Here is a 24,188-nt window from a genome sequence, read left to right on the forward strand (position 1 = left end):
TTTTTGCTGGGGATTGAATTGTAAGTTGACTTTTTCCTTCTGGCTAACATAGTTTCTGTTGAAAAGTCTTCTGATTCTTATCTCTTTTCATCTTGATATAATTAATATCTTTTGTCTCCGGTTGCTTGTGAGATTCTCTCTTTACCATTGGTTTTTGGAAATTTGATTGCGAAGTACGTTGATGTGATTTTTCTCGTGTCTTCTCCTTGGAGTCTGATGGGCTCCTTGTATCTGACTTTTGTGAGTTTATAATATTCATCAAATTTGAAAAAAAAATTCTGCCATTATTTCTTTAAATATTTTATGCCCCCCTCCCGCCACCGCCCTTCTGAGACTTCAGTTACGAATATGTTAGATGGCTTGATATCTTCACTCAGCTCGTTGATACTGTTGATTTTTTCCCCAGTCTTTGTGTCTCATTTTGGAGAGTTTCTATTGCTGAGTCTTCCAACTTTTCTGATCTTTACTTCTGCAGTGTCTAACCTCTCAAACACACTTACTTTCATCTCTGAAGTTTAGAGTTGGGTCTTCTATATTTCACTTCCCCCCCTCATCATGATCTGTTTGCCTCTAAGTTCCATTTTTTCTATATTTATGGTAATTGTTTTAATGTCCTGACCTGCTAATTATCATCTGTGTCATTTCTGGGTATGTTTCTATTAATTGTATTTTCTTCTTTCTTTTGCATGCTTGGCTTTTTTTTTTATTGATTGCTGAATGTTGTGAATTGTGTTTTGGATGCCAGATTTTGTTGATTTCTTTAAGTATTATTGGGTTTCCTTCTGCGACAAAGTTCTCTTACTAGGAATCATCTCAAACCTTTTGATACCTGCTTTTAAGCTTTGTGGAGGAGCAGCCTTCGGTCTCAGCCAAGTGTGGCCCCTCTTCTGAGGAGACACTCTCCTGAGGCCTCCACTCGAGGCCCCTCTTCTTAGAAAGTGTTCTTCTTGGCGGTGGGAATTTTGCAAATTCCGGGGCTCGTCCTGCCTTTCCTTCCCAGTGGTTCTTTCCCTGGCCTTGGACAGTTGCAGCCAAGCCTGTTCTCAGGCCAGAGGCCCAGGCCTTTCTGTAGCTCCCTGGAGTGTGCCCTCTGCTTGTTACCTGCATGTTCCAGCAGCCTGGGTCTCCCTGCACCTGGGCTGGGTCCTCTTCACTTACCCAAGACCCCGGCCACTGTGCGGGCTGGAAGGCCTCTCCAGGGGGCAGGCTGGGCCGTCCTGGGGCCCACCTTGCTTGTTGCCCTCCTGCCAGACACTGTACACAGTCCATTTCATCTTACAGAGATGGCGTCTCTCTCCTGTCACCATCCTTCAAACACTGCCGCCCCTATCCGTGCAGCAGTCTGCCAGGTGTTCCATTAATGTGCCACGCTGCCTCTGGCTCAGGAGTCTCTGGCCCCTGCCGTCCAGAGCCCATTCGACTGCCCTGCCCAGCCCCTGCCATCACCGCCCCACTGTCCAGGCCACGCACTAAGGCCTCTTCACAGGAACTCACCTTATCCTCACCCACTTTATTTCTCTAGTTCTTAGGACATGATGAAAGTTAAATGGCATCAAGTGTAGAATGATGGGAAAGTGTGATGTGTAATTTAATGTTAAATGTAACAAAGTAGATGTAGTGCTGTGGAGATATTATAAGTTGGGTTTTTTTTTTTTTTTTTACCTTGTCAGATAAATTTTCATTCAGAGAAACATCATAAGACAGTTTGGGCTGAACACAGAGAAGGGGTTCGTTAATGATACGCTTTATGCTGGGGCTTTCCCAGGCACTGTAAGAAAGTCGTAGCATGGTTACGCTGGGCAAGTGCCCAAAACCCTAGGTGGCCAGTGGCCTGAAGGCAGAAACTTGCTGCAGGGAGTGGGGTGTGTGGGCACAAGGACAGGTGAGAGCTGGGGTGACTCTTGAATAATTTCAACTTATTTTAAGACGTTTCGTAAACAGAATTAGTATGAATTACCACAACCTGGTTGAAAAGATGTGGATTGGCTTAGATATTATCATAATCTGGGTCATGATATTTATAGCATATGAAGATTGAATAAGTTCTTCATAGCCTTCCAGCTTTCAGTCGCTCACTTAGGCAGTTGCCTCAGGAAAACCCTTGGCTGGGCTGTTTTTCTGCCCATGTGCCCATGTGTGATGCTGTCCCTGTGCTTTGCATTACAGGAAGCAGAGCCCGACTTTGACCACTGCGCTGTCTGCATTGAGGCCTACAAGCAGAGTGATGTCCTCCGCGTCCTGCCCTGCAAGTATGTCCCTTAGTTTCTAGTGAGGGGCGCTGCTGCGGCTCGCATACCTCGCCTCTGGGAGACCCTGGCTTTGCAGGCCCAGCTGCCGCAGCTGCAGCAGGGAATGGCAACAGATCAAGCCTACTGCTTCGGCAGGGACAGATCATATGGCCTTGTCTGGTGACAAGAAACACGCAGGTAGACCTCCAGACACACCATAGTTTAGCGACATCACTGTCGAGAGTTTTTATTCCGCATCTCCTGTGGGTTTCAGAAACAACCCCTTGTTCCTCATCTAAAATCAGAGTGCGTCCAGCAGAACCTAGCAGTGTCACCCCTGTGGGTACAGCTCACCAGCTCGCAGGATGCGGGTGGGTCTTCACTGGGCCTTTGTTACGCAGAGTGCGGAGGACTGGTGCTTGGCACATGACCTTCTGGGTCGGGCCCTGCTCCAGGAGGTCTCACTGGCATTTGCTGTCTCCTCCCACCTCTCGGCAGCCCTGAGAAGTCAGTGTTTTCATCCGCATCTTGCAGGGAAGGGTAGGGAAGCCCCGTGGTTGGCCATGAGGCATGCTTTGCAGACTGTGGAGCCTGTCCCCATGCACAGGCTTACCCATCAGTGCTCTTGCAGTACCACCCTCCCGAGGACGAGGGCCCCTGGCCAGGCCTGCGAAGAATGGGCAGAGGTTCTCCACAGAGCCCGGAGATTGCTGCCAGCCTCCAATCCTAACAGAGGAAGTGTGAAACATTAAGATGTTGTGATTCTGTCTGTCAGTTGTAAAAATATAAAATCGCCTACTGGCAAGCCTAAAATCAAAAACTTTGCCTCCTCTTCGCCCCTCCCCTCTTTAATTTAAAACACATCCACACAACACTGGCCTTCTAATAATATGGAATGAGTGAATGAAAAGAATAATTGTTACTAGTTGTCCTCACGAAGCCACTGCCATTATTTTGTCTATTCACACAGTACTCTGTTTTGAGCCAAGGAAGATCTGTTTTTTAAAAAATTGTAGAGCTTAAGAATAATTCTGAATATTGAAAGAGCAAAACCAAGATTCCAGAAGTCAAGCCACTCTAGTTTACGAATGAAGGAACATCTATAAAAAAACTTAATGTAAGCTGTTCCATAAGAATTAAACTGTATAATGACCAGTCTGTCTTCACGTGGAGCTGTTTGTAATCTAAAAACCTGAGTCTAGATACAAACACAGCCCTGGTAAAGGATTGGTGGAATCCATTCTAAATCATAATCGGTTACTACCTGCTTTTAAAATATATATTTTTACCTGCACAGAACTCTTTGGATGCTGGAACAACCATGAAGAAACCAAATCTTTCCCAATTCTGTGCTCCCAGGAAGAATTCTGTGTCTGAGCTTCCCCGGAAACGTTTGTGCCCTAGGGAAAGGGAAGTCCAGAGCCGAGGCGTCTGCGCTGAGGAGCACCGTGGCAGGGGAGCGCCTGGGCACGCTCTTCCAGGGAGCTTCCCCTTCTCCCCCCCTTCAGCACCCGCTTTCCCAGCCTTTGGCTGTTCGTTCTCCACTTCCTTAGTTTAGTCCAGTGCTTTCCAAACCTGACCATGTGCCAAATCGGCAGAGGAGCTTTCAGAATCACATCCCAGGGGAGCCCAGGCATTTTTGTTTTCAATACATACCTGGGTGGTTCTGGCGCTCCCCTGAGGGCCAGAGCTCTGGTTGATGTCATCCACCTCTGTGGCTGAGATGCAGGTTTTGCAACGTCTGTGTTCTTTTTTTAGGAATTTTATTGAGATATATTCACATACCATACAATCCATCTGTTTCAATTTGCTAAAGTTGCCAGAATAGAATATACCAGAAATGGAATGTCTTTTTTAAGGGGATTTATTAGGTTACAAATGAACAGTTGTAAGGCCATGAAGATGTCCACATTAAGGCATCAGCAAGAAGGCTGACCAGTTCCTCGTCCCATGCGAAGGCACAGGGCGAGGTCTGCTGGCCCTGTGTGCCCAGGTTTTGGTACTTTCCGCTTTCAGGTCCAGTGCCTCCTCTCTGAGCTCCTGTGGTTCCTCACTTAGTTTCTGGGAGGCAGACTCTGGATTTCATCTCTTATCTCAGCATCTCCAAACTTCTGTGGATTGGTTTCATTCTCTGCTCTCCAAGTCCGTTCTCCATGCATCTCCAACTATCTGTGTCAGCTGTCTTTGACAGATCTCCTCTTTCTCCCTCCAAGAGCTCTTTTAAGGAGTCCAGTAAACTGTCTCAGACCTGCCTTGAATGAGTGGGCTCCCAGCTTCATCAGATCAAAAGGCCACCCCTGAAGAAGAGGTCTGCTCTGCAAGACTGGACTGGAACTAAAAGGACAGGGCTCGGGGGCACAAGGGTGGTTCAGCGGTAGAATTTTCGCCTGCCATGTGGGAGACCAAGGTTAGATTCCCAGCCCATGCACTTCCCAAAACAAACAGGCAAAGGAAGAAAGAAAAAACAAACAGAAATTCAACAAAATGGTGTGGCAATAACAGGATACTCACATGGAAAAAGAATGAAATGTGACCCCGCCATATAAGCATAAAAAAAAACAAAACATAACGCGGCTCTTCCAGGGAACATAACAAACCAGCACACCATCCACAGTGTACAGTGAGTGGCTTTTAGTGTGCTCTGAGTTGTGCGTTCATCACCACAGTCAGTCCCAGAGCACCTTCATTACTCCAAAAAGCAAAGCTCGATACCCCTGGCATCACCCATCAGTCCCTCTGTCCTTCCTGCCCTGCATAGTCACTAATCTGTTTCTTTCAGAAAAAAGACTTTTTTCTGTCTCTATAAATTTGTTTACATTTACAGTTTATAGAAATGAAGTCAAGCAACACATGTCTGCTTTCTTTCACTTAGCATGGTACTAGGGTTTTGTTGGGGTATTTTTGTAATTGGTGGAATAATATTCATATATTACTATTTACTACAGTCCATGGTTTGATTAAGGTGTATTTTTACCCATGTGCCACCCTATTCACACCTTGTAATAGTGATGTGCATTTGCTCTAGTTCATGGAAGAACATTCTTGTACTTGCACTATTACCATACCTTCATCGTCGACAACCAGGCTTAGTGTGTTCCACAGCCCTTGGTTTCATCCCCTGGCTTTCCTTCTAGTGACACACATGAGGCTAAGCTTCCCTTTTCAGCTACATGACGCACATATCATCACTGCTAATTATGCTTGTTTAATGTACTCCCATCACCTCCATCCATTTCTTTAGAATAAATTCCACACAGATTAACCATCAGCTCCACGTTCTCTTGTCCTCATTCTGTCTTCTGGTGACCTGTATTCTAGATATTAACTGTGAGTTTGCTCATTGTATTTAGTGCATATTAATGAGGCCATACAATATTTGTCCTTTTGTTCTGACTTATTCACTCAACATAATGTCCTCAAGTTTCATCCATGTTGTCACATGCATGGAGACTTTTATTTATATTTGAATAATACTCCATCATACATATGTTCTACATTTTGTTTATGCATTCATCGATTGATGGACACTTGGTTTGTTTCTGTCTTTTGGCAATTGTGAATAATGCCTCTGTGAACATCGATGTGCAAATGTCTGTTCATGTCCCTGCCTTCAGCTCTTCTGGGTATCTACCGGCTCATGTGACTGCCAGATCGTATGGCAGTTCTATACTTAGTTTTCTGTATAATCGCCGGGTTGTCTCCTACAGCAGCTTCACCATTCTGTATTCCCATCACCAGTGATGAATGTTCCTATTTCTGTCCAATACTTGTAGTTTTCTGTTTGAATAAAAGTGACTGTTTTAGTAGGTGTGAAATGATACCTCATTGTGGTTTTGATTTGCATTTCCCTAATAGCTAGAGATGTTGAGCATCTTTTCATGTGCTTTTCAGCCATTTATATAACCTCTTTGGAAAAATGTCTATTCAAGATTTTTTGCCCATTGTTTAATTGGGTTGTCATTTTATCATTGAATTGTAGGATTTCTTTCTATATCCTAAATATTCAACCCTTATCAGATATGTGGTTTTCAAATATTTTGTCCCATTGAGTAGGCTGCCTTTTCACCCTTTTGACAAGAGTCCTTTGAGGCACAAAAGTATTCTGTTTTGTGGCAGTCCCATTGATCGCTTTTCCCTTTTTTTGCTTGTGCTTTGGGTGTAAGGTCTAAGAAGCTACCTCCTACCACACGATCTTAAAGATGCTTCCCTACGTTTTCTTCTAGGAGCTTTATGGTCCTGCCCTTACATTTAGGTCTTTGATCCATTTTGAGTTAATGTTTGTATAAGGTGTGAGATGGGGGACCTCTCTCATTCTTTCAGATATGGATATTCATTCTCCCATCCTGTTTATTGAAGAGAGTGTTCTGTTCCACTTGAGTGGACTTGCCATCTTTGTCAAAAATCAATTGACCATAGATGTCAGGGTCTATTTCTGAACTCTCAAGTCAATTCCATTGATCAATATGTGTATCTTTATGCTACTATGATATGTTTTTACCAGTGTAGCTTTGTAATATGCTTTAAAGTCAGGAAATGTGAGTCGTCCAACTTCATTCTTCTTTTTTCAAGATGGTTTAGACTATTCGGGGCCTCTTACCCTTGCAAATACATTTGATAATTGGCTCTTCCAATTCTGTAAAATAGGCTGTTGGAATTTTGATTGGGATTGCTTTGAATCTATAAATCAATTTAAGTAGAATTGCCCTGTTAACAAATTTATGTTCCACTCCATGAACACAGAATGTCCTTCCATTCGTTTAGATCTTCTTTGATTTCTTTTAGCAACGTTTTGTAGTATTCTTTGTACAAATTCTATATGTCCTCGGTTAGATTTATTCCTACGTATTTATTCTTTCAGTTGAAGTGGATTTTTTTCTTGGGTCCCTCCTCGGATTGCTCATTACTACTGTATAGAAACACTCCTAATTTTTGCGTGTTAATCTTGTACCCCAACACTTTACTGAACCCATTTATTAGCTCAGGTAGCTTTCTTGTAGATTCTTTAGGATTTTCCAAGTATAGGATCATGCCATCTGCAGATAGTGGAAGTTCTACTTCTTCTTTTCCATGTGGATGCCTTTTATTTCTTTTTCTTCCCTAATGGCTCTGGCTAGAACTTCCAGTACAGTGCTGAATGTGAGTGGTGACAGTGGGCATGCTTGTTTTGTTCCCGATCTTAGAGGGAAAGATTTTAGTCCTCCACCTAAAATCTGAGTATGGTGTTAGCTGTGGGATCTTCATGCATGCCCTTTACCATGTAGAGAAAGTTTCCTTCTATTTCTGTCTTCCAAAGTGTTTTTATCAAAAAGGAGGTTAGATTTTGTCAGATACCTTTGCTGCTTCGATTGAGATGATCATGTGGTTTTTCTCCTTCGGTTTGTTAATGTGCTCTATTACTTTAATTGATTTTCTTGTGCTGCGCCACCCCTGCATACCTGGAAAAAACCCACTTGATCATGATGTATAATGCTTTTAACATCCTGTTGTATTCAGTTTGCAAATATTTTTGTGGAGAGTTTTTACATCTACATTCATTACAGAGATCAGTCTGTAATTTTCTTATAGTATCTTTATCTGGCTTTCGTATTAGGGTGATGTTGACTTCATAGGATGAGTTAAGTGGCTTACTCTCCTCTTCAGTTTTTTTGCAGGAATTCTTAGAATGTTTGGTGGCGTTTACCTGTGGAGCCATCTGGTCCTGGATTTTCATTTGTTGGGAGGTTTTTGATGACCATTTCCATCTCTTTACTTGTGGTAAGCATGTTGAGGTCTTCTCTTGAGTCAGTGTAGTTGTTTGTGTGTTTCTAGCAAATTGTCCGTTTCCTTGAAATTGTGTAGTTTGTTGGTGTACAGATCTTCATAGGATTCTCTTGTGATCCTTTTTATCTCTGTGTGGTCATTAGGAATGTATCACTTCTTGTTTCTGATGTTTTTGATTTGTACCTTTCCTCTCTCTCTTTCTTTGTTAAGTCTAACTAAAGATTTGTCAATTTTGTTTATTTTTTTTTTTCAGGAAAACCAACTTTTGGTTTTGTTGATTTTCTCTATTGATTTTTTTGTTCGCAATTTCATTTATTTCTACTCTAATCTTTGTTATGTCTTTCCTTCTGCTTGATGGGAATTAATTTTCTATTCTTTTTCTAGTTCTTCCAGGTGTGCAGTTTGGTCTTTGGTTTTAGCTCTTCCCTCCTTTTAATATAGGCCCTTAGGGCTATACATTTCCCTCTCAGCACAGCCTTTGCTGCATCCCAGAGGTTTTGATATGTTGTGTTCTCGTTTTCATCTGTCTTGAGATATCAACAGATTTCTCTTGCAATTTCCTCTTTAGCCCACTGATTGTTTGAATGTGTTGTCTAGCCTCCATAAATTTAGGAGATTTGTTTGACATCTTTGATTAGTTATTCCAAATTCTGCGTGTCCTCCATCTTTTGTAATTTGCTCTTTTGACTGAGCCGTATCTTCCTGCTTCTTATATGGCTTGTAATTTTTTACTGATGTCTTTGGCATCTAATTATCTTGATGAATTTACTCTGACAGTCAAATTCTCTCTCATCTAAGATTTTGTGGTTGATTTGGTTTGTGGTAATACTCTTCTTTGACACTTGCTTGTTAGTTTTATCCATCCAGGCAGGGCCAGGAGTCCATGAAGGGGCCACATACCAGTTCACAGGACCCCAGGGACAGGGTAAGGTAAAAACGCCAAAGAGCCTTGCCCTCCACTCCCCAGGAGTGTGCTTCCCCCCCCCCCCCCCCCCCCCCCGGCCTGCTCAGCAGGTGGTGCCCCCAGGCAGCTGCTCCCCCAGCCCTTGGGTGGCAGCCTGTTCTTAATGCTGCACAGGCTCCCTGGCACACGTGAAAACAATGATCTAAACTCACTGGCCAAACGCTGGAACAGGGCTGGACCTTGGATATCCGCGGGTGTCTGGGTATGCAGCTGCTGGCAGTGCGCCCGAGAGTGGGCACCAGGATCCAGGCTGGGGTGCGGCCCACTGTGTCTCCACAGCGTGCCCTGATCTCCGAAGCCTGAGGACTGCAGCAGAAGGCTGTGCGGAGCCCTCACAGCTTTCCTGGAGAGAAGGGAGCCCAGCAGCTCCCTTGTCAGCATCTTCCTGCAAGTCTCAGCCTTCTTGTTCTTGATCAACTTTTGAATGTTAGAAATTTTGGCAAGCTTAGTGTGTTCTTGGTGTCCGTAGCAGTGCAGTGTTCACTTGGTTCTCTTCCATTGTTGGGCCTTGTCTGACCGGTGCCGTTGCTGCCCTGACTGCATCTGAGTTCTCCATGCCGCTCTGAGGCAGCTCATGTCTTTCCTCTCCCAGCTGCATCCCAGCGAGTAGTTGCTCTCCTTAAACCTTGTTTCACGACTGCCCGGCTAAACTAAACAGTTCACCTAACTGAAATGGCACAAGTGCATGATTCTCGGGTTCAGTAGAAATTAATGTTGCATTGAGCGGTGCTTTGTGGGGCCCATGTTGATGCCTTCTGACCTAGAGCCCTGTTGGTGCCCTGGACCAGACAATCCTGTCTTGTGGGGCTCTCCTGTGTGCTGCTGCAGGGTGCTTTGCAGGTGTCCCGGGCACCACCCCCAGGTCCCCAGGTGCTACAAGCTACCCCCAGCGGGTCAAATCACCCCTGGCTACCCCAAAATTCTCCTCTTTACTCTATACCTTTGTTTCCAGCAGATACCTCTCAAGGAGTGCCTGCAAGTCCAGTCTTGCCTCATGCTTCTGCTTTGCGCTGTCACCTCTGCCAAGCTCTCTTGTCCCTTCCCTTCCCCTTTTGTTGATATGGTCTTGGAAACCAAGCTCAGAAGTCTTCGTCAGGCCTACGCTGCCAGGCAGCTCTGACGTCTCATTTTCTTTCCCCTGGACTCGGCAGGCCGTGCGGATGCAGCTCCAGCCGGTGGACCTCAACCGGCTGTGAGCCCTCCCGGACACCCCGTCACGCTTCCTGGTCGATGCTGCCTTTCTGTCCTTGCAGCACTGTCAGGTGTAGGCAGGTGTATTCCTTCTCCCTAAACATTACCTTTACTTACCCCTTCATCCCTCACTCTCAGCAGGTGACGTGTCCTTGGCTTCCCAGAGGAAATGACAGCGGTCAGACAGAAGTGCCCCCCCTTCCTGACCCCGTCCTGCAGCTTGTTGCCCTGCCTTCTCCCTGGCGTTTTGCCTCCTATCCACATGGGACCGGCCCACCTCCCGCCGGGACTCTGTGTTCTGGCTCTTGCCTACTGTTGGGGCCTTGCTCCCACAAGCCCAGTTTCTTCTCTGCCTCCCAGTCAGCCTTTCATCACGCGCACACATTTCCACTGCCATGGTCAGAACCAGCCCCTCCAAGCTGTGGCACCCCTGCAGACAGGGGGAGGACCCTTGCCCACTGGGATCCCGGGCACTCTTGCCTCTGTGCTTAGTTCTCACCAAGCGCCTCAGGAGGCCGAGCTGAGACTGTGTCTGTGGCTGGCAGCCCCCGGGGATTGCTGGCTTTGTTGGTGACCTTTACTTCCTGCTTCTGGTGGCCAGGTGGTAGAGGCCAGCTGGTGGCCGGTGCTGCTTTGGGGACCCCCGCTTGATGTCGTTGATGACCACTGTTGGTCATTCTTTGGCTGTTAGCCAGCACATCTCAGAAGCTAAAGCACCGTCCCCCATGTTTGCCTCACTTCTGTAAAGGTCAGCACTAGGATGGTTTAGTAGCAAAGACAATGGGTGCCCTCTTGCTGCAGCTGGGATGAAGGCCGGCGAGCTGGCCCTCGGGAGATGCAGCAGGCCTGGCGCCCCTGGACCCTGTTATGCCTGCTCGCCCCCCACCCCCGAGGCTGCAGGCCACGGGCCCTTGCCCCACCCCAGCCGTGGTCCCGTCGCACTCTCATGTGTGGCATGTGTGGGCAGTGGGAGACGTCTCCGTCCTGCTGCTCGTGTCCAGTTTGCTCAGGTGCTTGGTGCAGGTGAAGGTCTTCTGCTGGGGCGCCGACGTGCGCGCCCTCCCCCGGCCCTGGTCGGCTTTCCGCCTGCGGAGAGCCCTTTCTGTCTTCGTGTGAGTTTCTGTTACCTGCGCCAGTGCGTGACAGTGGGGAAGGCTTCCCGGAAAGGCTGGGACTGCCCCATGCGCCTTGTCCTTGGCTCTTTCTGGACGTTGGTGCCCCTCAGGTCCGCGAGAGGACGCACTGCTGCAGGAGGAGCGTCGGGCTGCGCTCAGGGGTCCCTGGGGCATGTGAAGGTCACTGGGCCTGGATGTGTAGCTAAGCCTCTCCCTTTCTGAATAAATTTCCTAAGTTTCCTCAGATCCATTTAGGGATTTGGAATAAAAGTCCCAATGGCCAAATTCTACCAATCAGTTCTCATTATATAGTACTATAGATATATGATTAAGCCCAGGAGATTTTCTACAAGTTGTATTTTAATAAATCTTCAATATTCACTTCTTGGGTCTTGTGAATATGTCTTAAAAGGATAAAAACAGACTAAAGTTTTCATTTCTTCACATTATCGGGCTAGGAGAACAGGTACACCTCGTGAAGAGTTGCAGGCTCGGCTCTACACACCGCAGTACAGCAAGTCACCAGATTTGTTGGTTTCCCAGGGCATATGAAAATTAATTTATACTATCCTGTAGTCTTTTAAGTGTGCAACTAACTGCCCAGGTGGCAGGCCTGAAGGTTTCGGTGGCCATGGCAATGGAGTTGGCCATCTCGGTTGACTCCTCCCTTCATGAAAGATTTCTCCGTAGCATGTGATGCTGTTTGATAGTGTTTTACCCACTGTGAAACTTCTTTAAAACTGGATTGATATTCTCCAACCCTGCCACTGCTTTATCAACCGTGCTGATGTAGCGTTCTAACTCCTTTGATGTCATTTCAACAACGTTCACAGCACCTTTGCTGGGAATAGATTCCCATCCCAATACTACTTTCATATGGAGCATGCCTCATGTATAAGTTTTGTTGTGAGATTGTTGCCATGCAGTCACACCTTCAAGCTCCACTTCTGATCTAGTTCTCGGACTGTTTCCACCACGTCTGCAGTGACGTCCACTGCTCAAGTCTTAACCCCTCAAAGTCATCCAAGACGGTTGAAGTCAGCTTCTACCAAAGTCCTGTTATTTCTTTCCATGAATCATGAATGTTCTTAGTGGCATCTAGAATGGGGAATCCTTTCTAGGAGGTTTTCGATGACTTTGCCTAGATCCATCAGAGGACTCACCATCTGTGGCAGCCACGGCCTTATGAAGTGGATGTCTTCAGTGACAAGATGAATATTGAAACGACCCTTCGATCTGCAGGCTGCAGAGTGGATGTTACATTAGCAGGCGTGAAGACAGCGTTCATCTCATTGTACATCTGCAGCAAAGCTCTCGTGGGACCAAGTGCCTTATCAGTGAGCGGAAATATGTTCAAAGGAATCTTTTTTCTGAGCACTAGGTCTTGACTGTGGGCTTAACCATTCAACAAACCATGTTGTAAACAGATGTGCTGCCATCCAGCTTTGTCCCATTTCTAGAGCACAGGCAGAGTAGATTTAGGGTTAATTCTTAAGGGCCCTAGGATTTTCAGAATGGTAAATGAGCATTGGCTTCCATTTAAATTCACCAGCTGCATTAACCCCTCACGGGAGAATCAGCCTGTCCTTTGAAGCTTTGAAGCCAGGCATTGACTTCTCCTCACTAGGTAGGAATGTTCTGGATGGTGTCTTCCAATTGAAGGCTGTTCACCTACATTGAAAATTTGTTGTTTAATTGCTTTCATCAGTTCTTTTTAGCTAGATCTTCTGGATAACTCGCTACAGCTTCTGCGTCAGCGCTCGCCATCTCACTGGACACTTATGATATGGAGACGGCTTCCTCCCTTAACCTGACGAAACAACCTCTGCTAGCTTCAGATTTGTCTTCTGCAGCTTTGTTATCTCTCTCGGGCTTCAGAGAATTAAAGAGTTGGGACCTTGCTCTGGATCAGGCTTTGGCTTAAGGAAATGTTGTGGCTAGTTTGATCTTCTATCCAGTACACTAAAACTCTCCATATCAGCACTAAGGCACTTTCTCTTCTTATCATTCATGTGTTCACTGGAGAGGCACTTTAAATTTCCTTCATGAACTTTTCCTTTGTATTCCCAAGTTGGTTAACTGTTTGGCACAAGAGGCCTTGCTTTTGGCCCATCCCAGCTTTTGACATGCCTTCCTCACAAAGCTTGGCCATTTGTAGCTCTTGACTTAAAGTGACAGACGTGTGACTCTTCCTTTCCTTTGAACACTTAGTGGCCATTGTGGGGTTGTTAATTGGCCTAATTTCAGTATTGTTTTGTCTCAGGGAATAGGGAGGCCCTAGGAGAGGGAGAGAGACGGGCACGGCTGGCAGTGGAGCAGGCGGAACACAGCATTTCTTGATTAAGTTCACTGTTCTTATAGGGGTGTGGGTCATGGCACCCCCAGACCATTAGCGATAGTGACATTAAAGGTCACAGGTCACCACGACAGATCTAGTACTAATGACAACATTTGAAATATACGAGAATTACCAAAATATGAGACAGAGACACGAAGTAAGACGTGCTGTTGGGAGAATGGCACCATCGACTTGCTCAACACCCGTGTGCACCCCCCTTCTATTTGTGAAACAGTGCGGCATCTGCACAGCACGGCAGAGGGAGGCATGCCCGCGTGTAATCTGTCGTCTCTCTCCGCTGTCCTACAGGCACGTCTTCCACAAGTCCTGCGTGGACCCTTGGCTTAGTGAACACTGCACCTGTCCTATGTGCAAACTTAATATTTTGAAGGCTCTGGGAATTGTGGTAGGTTTCCTCTTTTTTCACTGCTTTTGTGTAGCATCATATCTGAGTGTAATAGAATTAAGTTACTACAGTTTGGAAAAGAAGAAGCATGGTTATGTCTCCCAAGAAAATACAGTTCTTCTCTGCCCTGTAGCCCTATTGATCCAACAGTGTCTTTTCTTCCAGATTACTTAAAATCTAATCCGTCACAGGGAGCTCTCAGAAGAGAAGATAAATAATGACACAAATTCTCTTTTTAAGTATGCTTCTGTTGGACGTGGGTGTGTGGTGAAGAACTGGGCTGGCGAAAGGACTTGGCGTTCCTTTATTCCAGTGTCCTGAAAGGAAGAGAGAGTGAAACAGACTTTTGACTTCTGGCCCAGTAGCATTCTTTCTGCCCTCTTCATGATGAGAGATTGTGTTGCCAGGTGCTGGTCTGGCTAGCTGTCCGTTTTCTGCATCAACCTTTCTCGGCCGCCTCTCCCAGCTGTGCTTCTGAGATGCTGTTCACAGCAGGCTGAAAGAAGCAAAGGTTGCTTGGGAAACCAATTAGCCATATTACTAAATCAGAAGACTTTTTTTTTTTTTTTACTTTTGTTGTTGTTCTTTATTTAATCAAGGTGACATAAAAGTTTGGAATTAAATAGGAGAGTTAACACGATTTTAAAAAAGACAATGTTTTAAAAGTGAGGAGGCATCATCTAAACACTAAGGACGGAGATGGTCAGCCTGCATATTAATAAGTATTTTGGTCTGACAGGACATAGGGTCTTTGTCATCTAGGCAGGTTACTCAGGTGGTTAAAAACCTTTTATAGCTTCTCAATAAGAGCAAACAAATAATCTGTGAAAACCAAATTGTTGTTTTGCATGAAGATACATCTGATAAGAAAACTATTAAAAATCTTATAAAACTAAAAATCACAGCCAACCTTAACCTCAACCAATAAAATTCACTTCCAAAAAGACTTCTTCAACTTCCTGTTTTCATCCATTTTGTCCTACAAATTGTTTCTCACTCTGCAAAGTTATTTTACTTTAGGGGAAAAGGTACTCTTTTTCCTTAACAAAAACACTTCCTACATACTTTACATATTTAAAATACAAAAAAAAGGTAAATCAGGAGACTTTTATACTCATTTTGTCATTGGTAGGCTTTGGCTCAGTCACCTCCACACTTCTTCAGGATTGGGTGCTTGGGCTCTGCAGCCATTTTCTGGCAATTCTGAAGTTTTTTTGGCTTTCTTTGGCTGTTGGTTGGTTTAAGGTAGAAGGTGTTTTAAAACTGACTGCCAGATAAATGGAATGCTCCTGGGAAGTGAATTGGACCAGGAAGGGCTTTGCGTTCCCTGCCACACCCTGCCGTCGGCCAGACCATGCAGTCTCTGGTCGTGAGTCAGGAGTCGGTGTTGTGCTGTTGCTGCCTGGAGCTGCGCCTGCACAAGGTGGCGGTCCTTTCAGGAGATGCAGGGCCATATTTCTCCGTTCTGTGTGGGACTTGGTTTCATTCGGGACCATTTTGGGTAGGAGGTGATTCATTCCTTTTGAAGAAAAATTCCCGGTGAGAATGGAAAGGATAGAATGGGAGAGAAATTAGAGGAACTCTCATAGTAAAAGACTTGGTAGAGAGTTTTCTCCGTGGGGTATCGAACATTTAGAATTTTTGTTTTGTTTTCTTCTCCTCCTATAAAAATTTATTGAACGATCTTTTTCTTTGGGTGCTGTTTGGTTATTATTAGAGAATGTGTGTGTGTGTATATAGAGAGACAGATAACAGAGAATGTGTGTATATATAAATATGTAACAGTTATTTAGTACTTATGTGTCAAGAGAGCACTGTTCTAAGTGCTTTGTATGCGTTACCTTAACCCTTCTAACAATGCTGTGAAGCATTTAGAATTTTATAAAAGGATTTGTTAGTCTTAAAATGATTTTACTCTGTAATGTCTTGCAGCCAAACTTGCCGTGTACGGATAACGTAGCATTTGACATGGAAAGACTCACCAGAACCCAGGCGGTGAGCCGGAGGTCAGCGCTCGGAGACCTGGCCAGCAGCCACCCCCTCGGCCTCGAGCCGCTTCGCACGTCAGGGATCTCGCCTCTCCCTCAGGAGGGGGAGCTGACTCCCAGGGCCGGGGAAATCAACATTGCAGTGACAAGTAAGTGGGCATCCTGGGGCTTGTGTCCGGCATGGGTGGCCGCTCCAGAGAAGTGCTGAGACATTTCCTGGACCGTGACTGCCTCTGGAACCGAGAAAGAAGTGTGAGCTTTTGTTGTCCCAGGTGCTGGAATAATGGAACACTCCTTACTGCAGGGAGCTTATATTCGTGCCCAACTCCCAGTGGTCGTTGCCATTTGGTGAGTGGTTCCTCAGAGGTTTGTTTCATAAACATGTTCCGAAGTCGCCAAATTACAAACTATTTCAAAAGGTGATTTTGGAATTTGACGTAGACTTGTCCACAGCCTCTCCTGGTATGTTTTACAAGGGTGAGCGCTAGTGCTTTTTGCTTCCCACACGTCAGACAACCTAGCACGAGGCTGATCTGGAATTTTAATGTGAAAGTGCACAACTTTAGAAATAGTTGAGATGGTCTGTTGTCACTTTACTTTTTTACGGAAGTTTGTTCGACGTTGACCTCTTGACATTTGATGTTGATAGAGTTGTGCACAAGGCAGGAGAAAATCTGGAGGATGCTCTGCTTACGAGTCGTCCCCAGGCCAGCTGTGAAGGTCCCGTGGTTCCTCAGTGTGCGTGGGGCTGGCCTGTGGGTGGGCGCGGTGCACATGCTCCTGTGACAGACCAGCGTGTCCTCAGTTCCTCTGTCTGCGCTTCACTCCACTCACGCCTTCCATTCCCCTCCTTGTCTCCACCCTGGGCTGCCTTCTCCGGTTCGTGCTGTTGCTTGGCTGTGACCCTTCAACTCCAAGCCGACGGCCTCCGCCTTGCTCTGGGAGTCAGTAAAACGGCCCCACCTGCGGCAGGACACTTTTCCCTCGGCCGCTGTCGACTCCTGCGGCCTCTTCAACTGAAGTAGACACGCTTTCAACCAGCCAGAGGTTGTTACTAAAACACTTACCCAAGCTTTATTCTGTCATTCATCTAAGCGCAAAGAACCTTCATTCATTAATGAAATGAGTAAAACTATTCTTTAATGTAGTTTGACTCATTTCTCCCATTTCCCAACGACTTGTTTTAGCAGCATTTCATGATTTTCCTACTTTGGGTATTTAGATTTTATAGTCTAGATGTTTAAAAAAAATGATGTAGTGGTAATAACAGAGGCAAAGATTGTTGGTTTTTACTGAGTAGATCCTTTATTAATCAGACATTTATTGAGCACCTACTACTACATTACATACTGAGCCCACTATATTTTATATAGAAAAGCCCTTTCAAAGTCTTACATTTTGGTGAGAAAAAATATTACTTCATGGGCCAAATTAATCACCCTTAGCAGAATTTACACATGATGTTAGTTAAAAAAATTCATGTGGTGAAATTAGACCAAAGCTCTGTGTGCTGTCGCTCCAGAGGCTGCAGCCAGTCTGTCTGGGGGGACCTGCGTTGGATGGCTCACCTGGATGTGCCTGGTATCTTCCATCAGAAAACGCAGACACAGCCGAAGTTCAGACATGAGTCTGTGTGTCATGAATAGAAGCGTGCACGGAGAAAAAGAAAGGAAAGCTGGGCTAAGCTCCTTGACCATGAGAACCGTTGAGCTCTTGAGTATTTTTAAACACCAGTATACATTTTTCCTAATTTGAAATATATACAAAATGAAAAATGTTCATTTTGACTTGCATAAAAACTTCATAAAATCACTCTGCCAATGAGTGGTTTGTAATATAAAAAACATTCTCTGCACTGTTATCTAAAAAGAAAGGGTTTACTAAGCATTTCAGTAATCTAAACCAAGGTGGGTAGACAGATGGGTTTGGCGCAAGCTCAGTGTCCTGGAATCCTGTAGAGCAGTTCTCACCCTTTTGAATGTCACCACCTCTATCTCTAGGAAAATGCCTGGGCACATACAGTTTTGCATATAATTTTAGGGTTCATGGGTCCCAGATTTTTTTTAAAACCTATTAAGAGCAGCTTTTGCATATGAACAGTTTGCATTCCAAGTGTGAGTCTTTCTTCTCTGTGCTTTATTGCAGCTGTAAGGGAAATTGCACCATGTAACTCTTTATTAATCCAATCCTAGCTAGTATGTGCTCAGAAAATATCTTATAATTAAGACTTTGCAGGAAGTCAGATTGGTTCTCTGGTGTTTTGATTTTGATTTTTTTTTTTTTTTGAGGTTCTCAATAAATACGGTTTTTAGAATGTTCCCTTGACAATGCAGGCTTTGGAAAGTTAAAGGACTACATTAACTGACTTCCTGGATCTAGAGAGAGGGTAGATCAGAGCCCGTAGAGCCCCGTGTACCAGAGGTGCTCAGTCTCTGTGGGGCCAGGAAGCGCACGCGGCACCCAGTCCCTGCTTGTGCTTGCCGATGCCACAGAACCTGTGCTCGGGAGCAGGAGGCCCTGCTTGCGCGGGACCAGCGAGATGGCCTGTCGGCGTGGATCAGAACCGTGCCTGCCAGCGCAGGAGGACGCGCAGGAGGACGGAGCACGCCGGTGGGAAGGTGGCTGGTGGAGGGCACCCAGGCCGCAGGAGCCGCCTTTACGGAGGAGCCCTGCTGCCACGCGAAGGGACGGGCTGGACAAGAAGGGAAGGTCACGTGGACAGCTAGTCCACCTCAGCGCCATCGAAAACGACAGTTAGAAACCTGTCCCCATGCGGTTTTAGAGACCTATTTTCTGGACCCGCTTTTTGGCGGCCACGCTGCCTGCACGCCCCAGGACCTTACCTGGAAGAAATGGCTGGGCCGTGCCCTCTTTTCTCCCTTGCAGCTTTCACCTCTTCTCCCACTAACCTCCAGCCGGTAGCTCTGGCACACCTCCTTCTGCTCCACTCCTGAGGCCAGTCTTGGCTTCGCCTCCGTTGACATCTGCTCCGTTGCATTTGCGGGAAATGTTGACACCGACTTGACTTAAGACTTCACCTCAGAGTGATTTCCTCCCTTTCCTTTGTCAACAGAAGAATGGTTTATTATTGCCAGTTTTGGCCTGCTCAGTGCCCTTACCCTCTGCTACATGATCATCAGAGCCACAGCTAGCTTGAATGCTAACGAGTAAGTAGCACATTGTTTGTTTTGTTGCTTGGGTTGCATGTACCAGATAATCCTAAGAAAGTACGTAGACTGTTTTTTTCATGAAGGTGGAGAGACTTGGCTTTCCACCAATTCCAAGCTGACTACAGGGCTCACGTCTCAGTGGACAGTTGGTTTCATGGACAGACATGTCCAGTCACTGTGCAGGGTGGGAGCTCACCTTGTTCAACAGCAGCTCACTGGAAAAAGATCTGGAGGGGTCTCCTGAGTACAGACTTGGAATGAATAACGGGGCAACACGGATGCCTCTGGCCCTGGTTCTTCGCGTTACTGTGTGCTCGGCGTCTCACACATAGCGCCGGGCAGAACACCGGCACAGCCTGTGTCCGGAGAGCAGTGACTGGGTCGTGAGCCTGCAGCAGGGAAACCGCTTGGAAGCCTGTCGGGTGGAAGAGGATTTAAGTGTAGACTGACTTCCAAAGGGCAAAGGGTGCAAAACAGGAAGACGTCACCCAAGTTTGCCTTGGGGAGTGGAGCGTGCCTAGGGCGGGTGCAGGCAGGGCAGGGCTGCCGTAGGTGAGCTGTTTACAGAACACAGAAAGCTGGACTAGGTGGCGGCTAAGACCCACTTTGATCCAATGACTTGCCAAGAGTGGCTTTCCACACAAGGTAACATATCAAAAAGGTTTTCTGGTTTTGTTGTTTTGTTTTTAATTTAGGGCATTTACTGTGGGATATTTTTCAGTCCTTTTTTTTTTTTCACCAGTATTCGTGAAAACTAACTAGCAATGAAAGCAACCCTGGGGCACTGCCCAAGTTGAACCAAATTTGTGCAGATGAAATTCATGTGCTGCCCCTATTCAGTTATGTCCTGGCACTGTAGCTGATGAATAATAGCCACACAAGCTCGTGCAGTTGACTTAATTGGTTGCCTGTTGTCCACTATAGAAGCAACAGGTAAGGCAGTCTCCATTGCAGCACCATGGTTTTATCCAGAGCTGTTGGCGCACTCCTCACCAGGAATGCCCTTGGCAGTCCTGGCCACCGCAGATGAGTCGGCTGGCACCTCTCACCCCTCAGCTGCCTGGGTCCAGCTTCATCCTCAGGTCAGCAGCTGGCCCCCCAGGAGAGCATGGGGTTACTGCCCAGGCTGTGTGCAGTTGGACAGCGCTGGATTTCACTCCCAGCCCCTCCGTTGCTTAGTTGTGAGATCTGGGCAGTTTTATTTGTCTGAAGTTCAACTTTCTGGCCCTTAAAACAGGGATTCTTGTAGGACCTCCCCATAGGGTGGTTGAAAGAATTGGGACATAGAGTGCTTAGCATACTGCCTGGCACATAATAAGTCCTCAGTAAATGTTAACCAAAGCAATTCTGCTGGGATTTCTCCAGAGTTCTTTGATTGACATGGCCATCTGCCCTTACCATTGACAAGTGAACTTCATTTCTTCCATGAGATAACATACCCGAACCACACGAGCTCCACCAGTGCCTGTGGTTCAAACCTCAGTCAAGAGGGAAATATTTATTTTACCTTCAGTTACCTCTTTTACTTATTCCTATGTTGACCCATCAGACCAGATAATGTAAGCCTACTTAAAAATTTCGCAGATGAATGATAACAGCAAATAACGGCACTCTGGACACTTTTAGAGAATTATTAAGTAATTCTGCGGTAATCAGACCACCACTCAGAATCTGCCTGGTGCTCGGTTCACATATCAGGTGTTTTAGAGAACACTCCACAGACGTGTGGGCCCTCGGAAGCGAGGTCCTCGGCCGCCATGTTTCAGGGCCGTGCATAAATACCTCCTGCCTGGGGACCTGGGACGCGGGTCTTACGTCCACGCCTGGCCCAACCCGGCGTGCCCAGCCTTTCTGTAAGGTCAGCCCTGGAGTCGTTCATTTGAACTTTGACTGTGCCTTCAGTCAGAACCACCCCGAAGGGTGATCTCCATGGTCCCCTGTAGAGAGAGATCAAAAGAAAAAGAGTGAGTGTGTGTACACAGGTGCTGGAGAGAGTGGCACGAAGCGCCAGTGCTGCCTGTCGCAGGGAAGGACTTCGGGGTGATGTTTCTCTCCCACTTATGCTTTTGTACATTTTTTTTTTAATAGACATAACTAATTTTTTAAGGCTGTTTTTATTGTGGGGGGAGATTTAAAAAAAGTTATGCCCACTCTTAGTGTCTCATTCTCATAAATGTGGATGAAAATTTCCTGCTATTTTTCATTCCAGGGGAAAGGTTGTTTTAGCAAATAAATTTATGATCATCCCTTCATGCATGAATCCTATGAAATCTGTCTTATTTCTCTTTTAGACTCTATGTACCAAGAAACTTACAGCCAAATTGAGATTCCTTTTTCATTTTAATTGCCCTGTTTTAACTTTCTTTCGTGAGATAGTCTCCTGTATACCAGCTCCTGTCTTTGGACATTTTAGTGACTTTGGGAGAAGTTGATGGTGAACTTCACCTCTACACCACACCTCCCAGAGTAGTTTACTCTTTGAGCCGCCTCACAGACCCTGCTCTGTGTGCTGTGACTTCACCTCTACACCACACCTCCCAGAGTAGTTTACTTTTTGGCTACCTTACCAGGCGCTGCTCTGTATGCTGTGACTTTAGCTGTTCCTTGGCCCAGTCTAGCAGCTGGCCAGACCCTGAGAGCAGAGGCGGCGAGACAGGCAAGGGGGCCCTGGCAGCCAACCCCCTCCTGCAGGGGCCCAGGGCTCGGCCACCTGCCATGTTGCTGGGCTTTGGGCCACTCCCCTCCAGGCACTTCAAAGTCTGATTTAAGTACTCCAGGATGACCAGCTGTGCTTCAGTATTTTTAACACCTCAAACAAATCTGGCAGATTTTGAGACTTTACACATATAAACAGGATGGTAGTCAGGTAGTTAGACAAGGAAGCAAACAATTGCAAGGTAAATATCTATGTATTCTCATCTCACACTTCTTTATGCTAGTACTTAGGTAAGCAAGGGTATTGAACTTCCATTCCCAAAGAATGTTTTCTGCTCTACTTTGTTATTCAAGTAAATCTTGAAAAACCCCAGCATTTACCAGCTTATATTTGTGTTGGTCTGTTTTTCGCTCATATAAGAAAGTAGATATTTTAGTTATTGTTTTTCTTTGAGGAACAAATTGCAAGATATGTGGTTGATTTAGAAGGGATTTTGAATTGAATGGGAAGTTCGACTAGGTGTCCATCTAATGACCTTTTCTGATTCCTAGAAATCATGCCTGAAGGTTTGCAGAGGAGTGTAACCCACCCCTTCATTCAGAACAGTCTTGGCAGGAGGAAATGGGTCTGATGTGGTTAACAGGATGAAATAAGCAGGACAGACGTAACACCTTGTCGCATAAAGTCCACACGAGGACGCTCTAGCTTTTGCAGCGGCCACTGGGTTTGGTTGTCCACCCGCACTGCCGTGAGCTCTCCTCCTCCTAGGTGTGCTGGTAGGAAAAGGAACCTGAACCCCCAGGTGCACTCCCTGCTGAAGATTTCCAAATCATTCTGCTGGGCACACTTTTTAAGAGGAACATGGAGAGATGAGCATGTGTTACGGGGGAGGCTTGGCTTAGAAACGAGGTGGCGTGGGTGACTTGGGCATTGTGTCCAGGCATTTGAGGGGCTGCCGCGGAGAAGAGCGGCTGCTGTTCTCTGAGTGCCTGCAAAGAGCCTCCTGCATCTGGGCCTTTTACCCATATTGCCTTGTTTTATCCTCATAGTTGCCCCGTGTTGGCTGACCAGTCAGCACAAGAGGGGATACTTCCCTGTAGCTCTGGAAGTCCAAGAGGCAGCCACAGAGGGTGGGTTTCCGCTGAGCCCCAGGAAGGCCTTTCGACCAGTGGAATTGCCGCCCAGGACCTGGGAGACTCGGAAAGCCAGTGAGCTTGCCGGACGCGGGCGGTTCAGGCAGGGCTGATGCAGGGGCGGCTCCTCGTGGGGTGTCTGCACGCCCCTGCCGAATGATCTGTCGTGAGTGACCCCTTCTTAGGAGACCAGAGCCCGGGGAGGCTGAGGGCCCGGTGTTCTTCCAGCTGCCTCTTGTAGAGCTCACGCGTGCAGAGCAGCATTGCTTATCCTTGTTTTTACCACCTGGCACCCCGAGGGATGCGTTTTACCTGTGGGCCCGCACTCCCAAATCTGTAGCAGAAACAAGTTTCACATTTTCCTTGCTACATTCAGTGTCCTCTGATAACGTGCTGCTCCATACTTTTGTCAGTGTCAGTACAAGAAATGAACTCCTAAACCGACTTCATCACGTAGTGATGGGCTACAGCTTGCAGTTTGAGAAACACTGAGCAAGAGAACCTTCAATTTTTAGTTCTTCATCTAATACCTTTGGCCCACACTACCTGCACTAGCACCCATTGCTTGATTTACTTTTATTTTCCTGAGACTACCTTTCTTGCAGCAGTTCCAGCAAGGTTTCCCCCTACCCTCAGTCTGAGATGTACTGGTGGGTAGTGACTCCTCTTCTTTCTCCCTGAGCCATTCCAAGGCCCGGGGGCACTGAGGGGCTCCCCGGAGATTCCAGAGGAAGGAGGGCACGGGTGCAAACCCTTCTAGTTCCACCTCTCTCCATTACACCATTGACTTCAATTGCTGCACGTAGCTGTTGAGGCTCCAGGTGATGTGGTGGGGAAGGCACACATGTTCTCTGGAAACGTGTGACCAGCGTTGGACTAAGATGCATGGGGACCTTTAATAAGGGGCAGTGCTCTACTCTTTTTTTTTTTTCGTTTTTCAGTAGTACCTTGAGGTCATGGCTATATATATTGTTTATAATTTCTTAAAAGGGCAGCAAAAATAACAAAGTTTAAAAATCTTGAGTCCCCATAGCTAATACCCATTTTCCTGAGGAAATACCATAAAGACAGTTTGTTAGTGTAAGCATGAAACACCGTAAATAACAAAGTACAGTGACGTCCTTTACCCGGGCCCTGGCTGGGAAAGTTGAGCCCCTCCCATCACTGGGACGACATCTCCCTGATGCCCAGGAGGGGCCAAGCTTGGGGCCCGGGCTGGGTTTGTGGAGCCCTGGCCTT

The 24,188-nt window shown here is 46.3% G+C and overlaps 1 protein-coding gene across 3 annotated transcripts in view; it reads left to right on the plus strand.

Annotated features, from left to right (window-relative positions):
• The window catches only part of RNF130 (ring finger protein 130), a 111,848-nt gene that overhangs the window by 66,665 nt on the left and 20,995 nt on the right, over positions 1-24,188 (plus strand). For 2 of the 3 annotated variants that reach the window (XM_077138203.1, XM_077138204.1), the window contains exons 5-8: positions 2,167-2,249; positions 13,906-14,002; positions 15,935-16,139; positions 19,064-19,157. In XM_077138203.1, the coding sequence (XP_076994318.1) occupies positions 2,167-2,249; positions 13,906-14,002; positions 15,935-16,139; positions 19,064-19,157 (479 nt within the window). The remainder of the gene's footprint in view (positions 1-2,166; positions 2,250-13,905; positions 14,003-15,934; positions 16,140-19,063; positions 19,158-24,188) is intronic. The other variant, XM_077138206.1, reaches the window with a different exon arrangement.

Source organism: Tamandua tetradactyla, chromosome 20 (genome assembly GCF_023851605.1).
Source record: "Tamandua tetradactyla isolate mTamTet1 chromosome 20, mTamTet1.pri, whole genome shotgun sequence".
Taxonomy (NCBI): domain Eukaryota; kingdom Metazoa; phylum Chordata; class Mammalia; order Pilosa; family Myrmecophagidae; genus Tamandua; species Tamandua tetradactyla.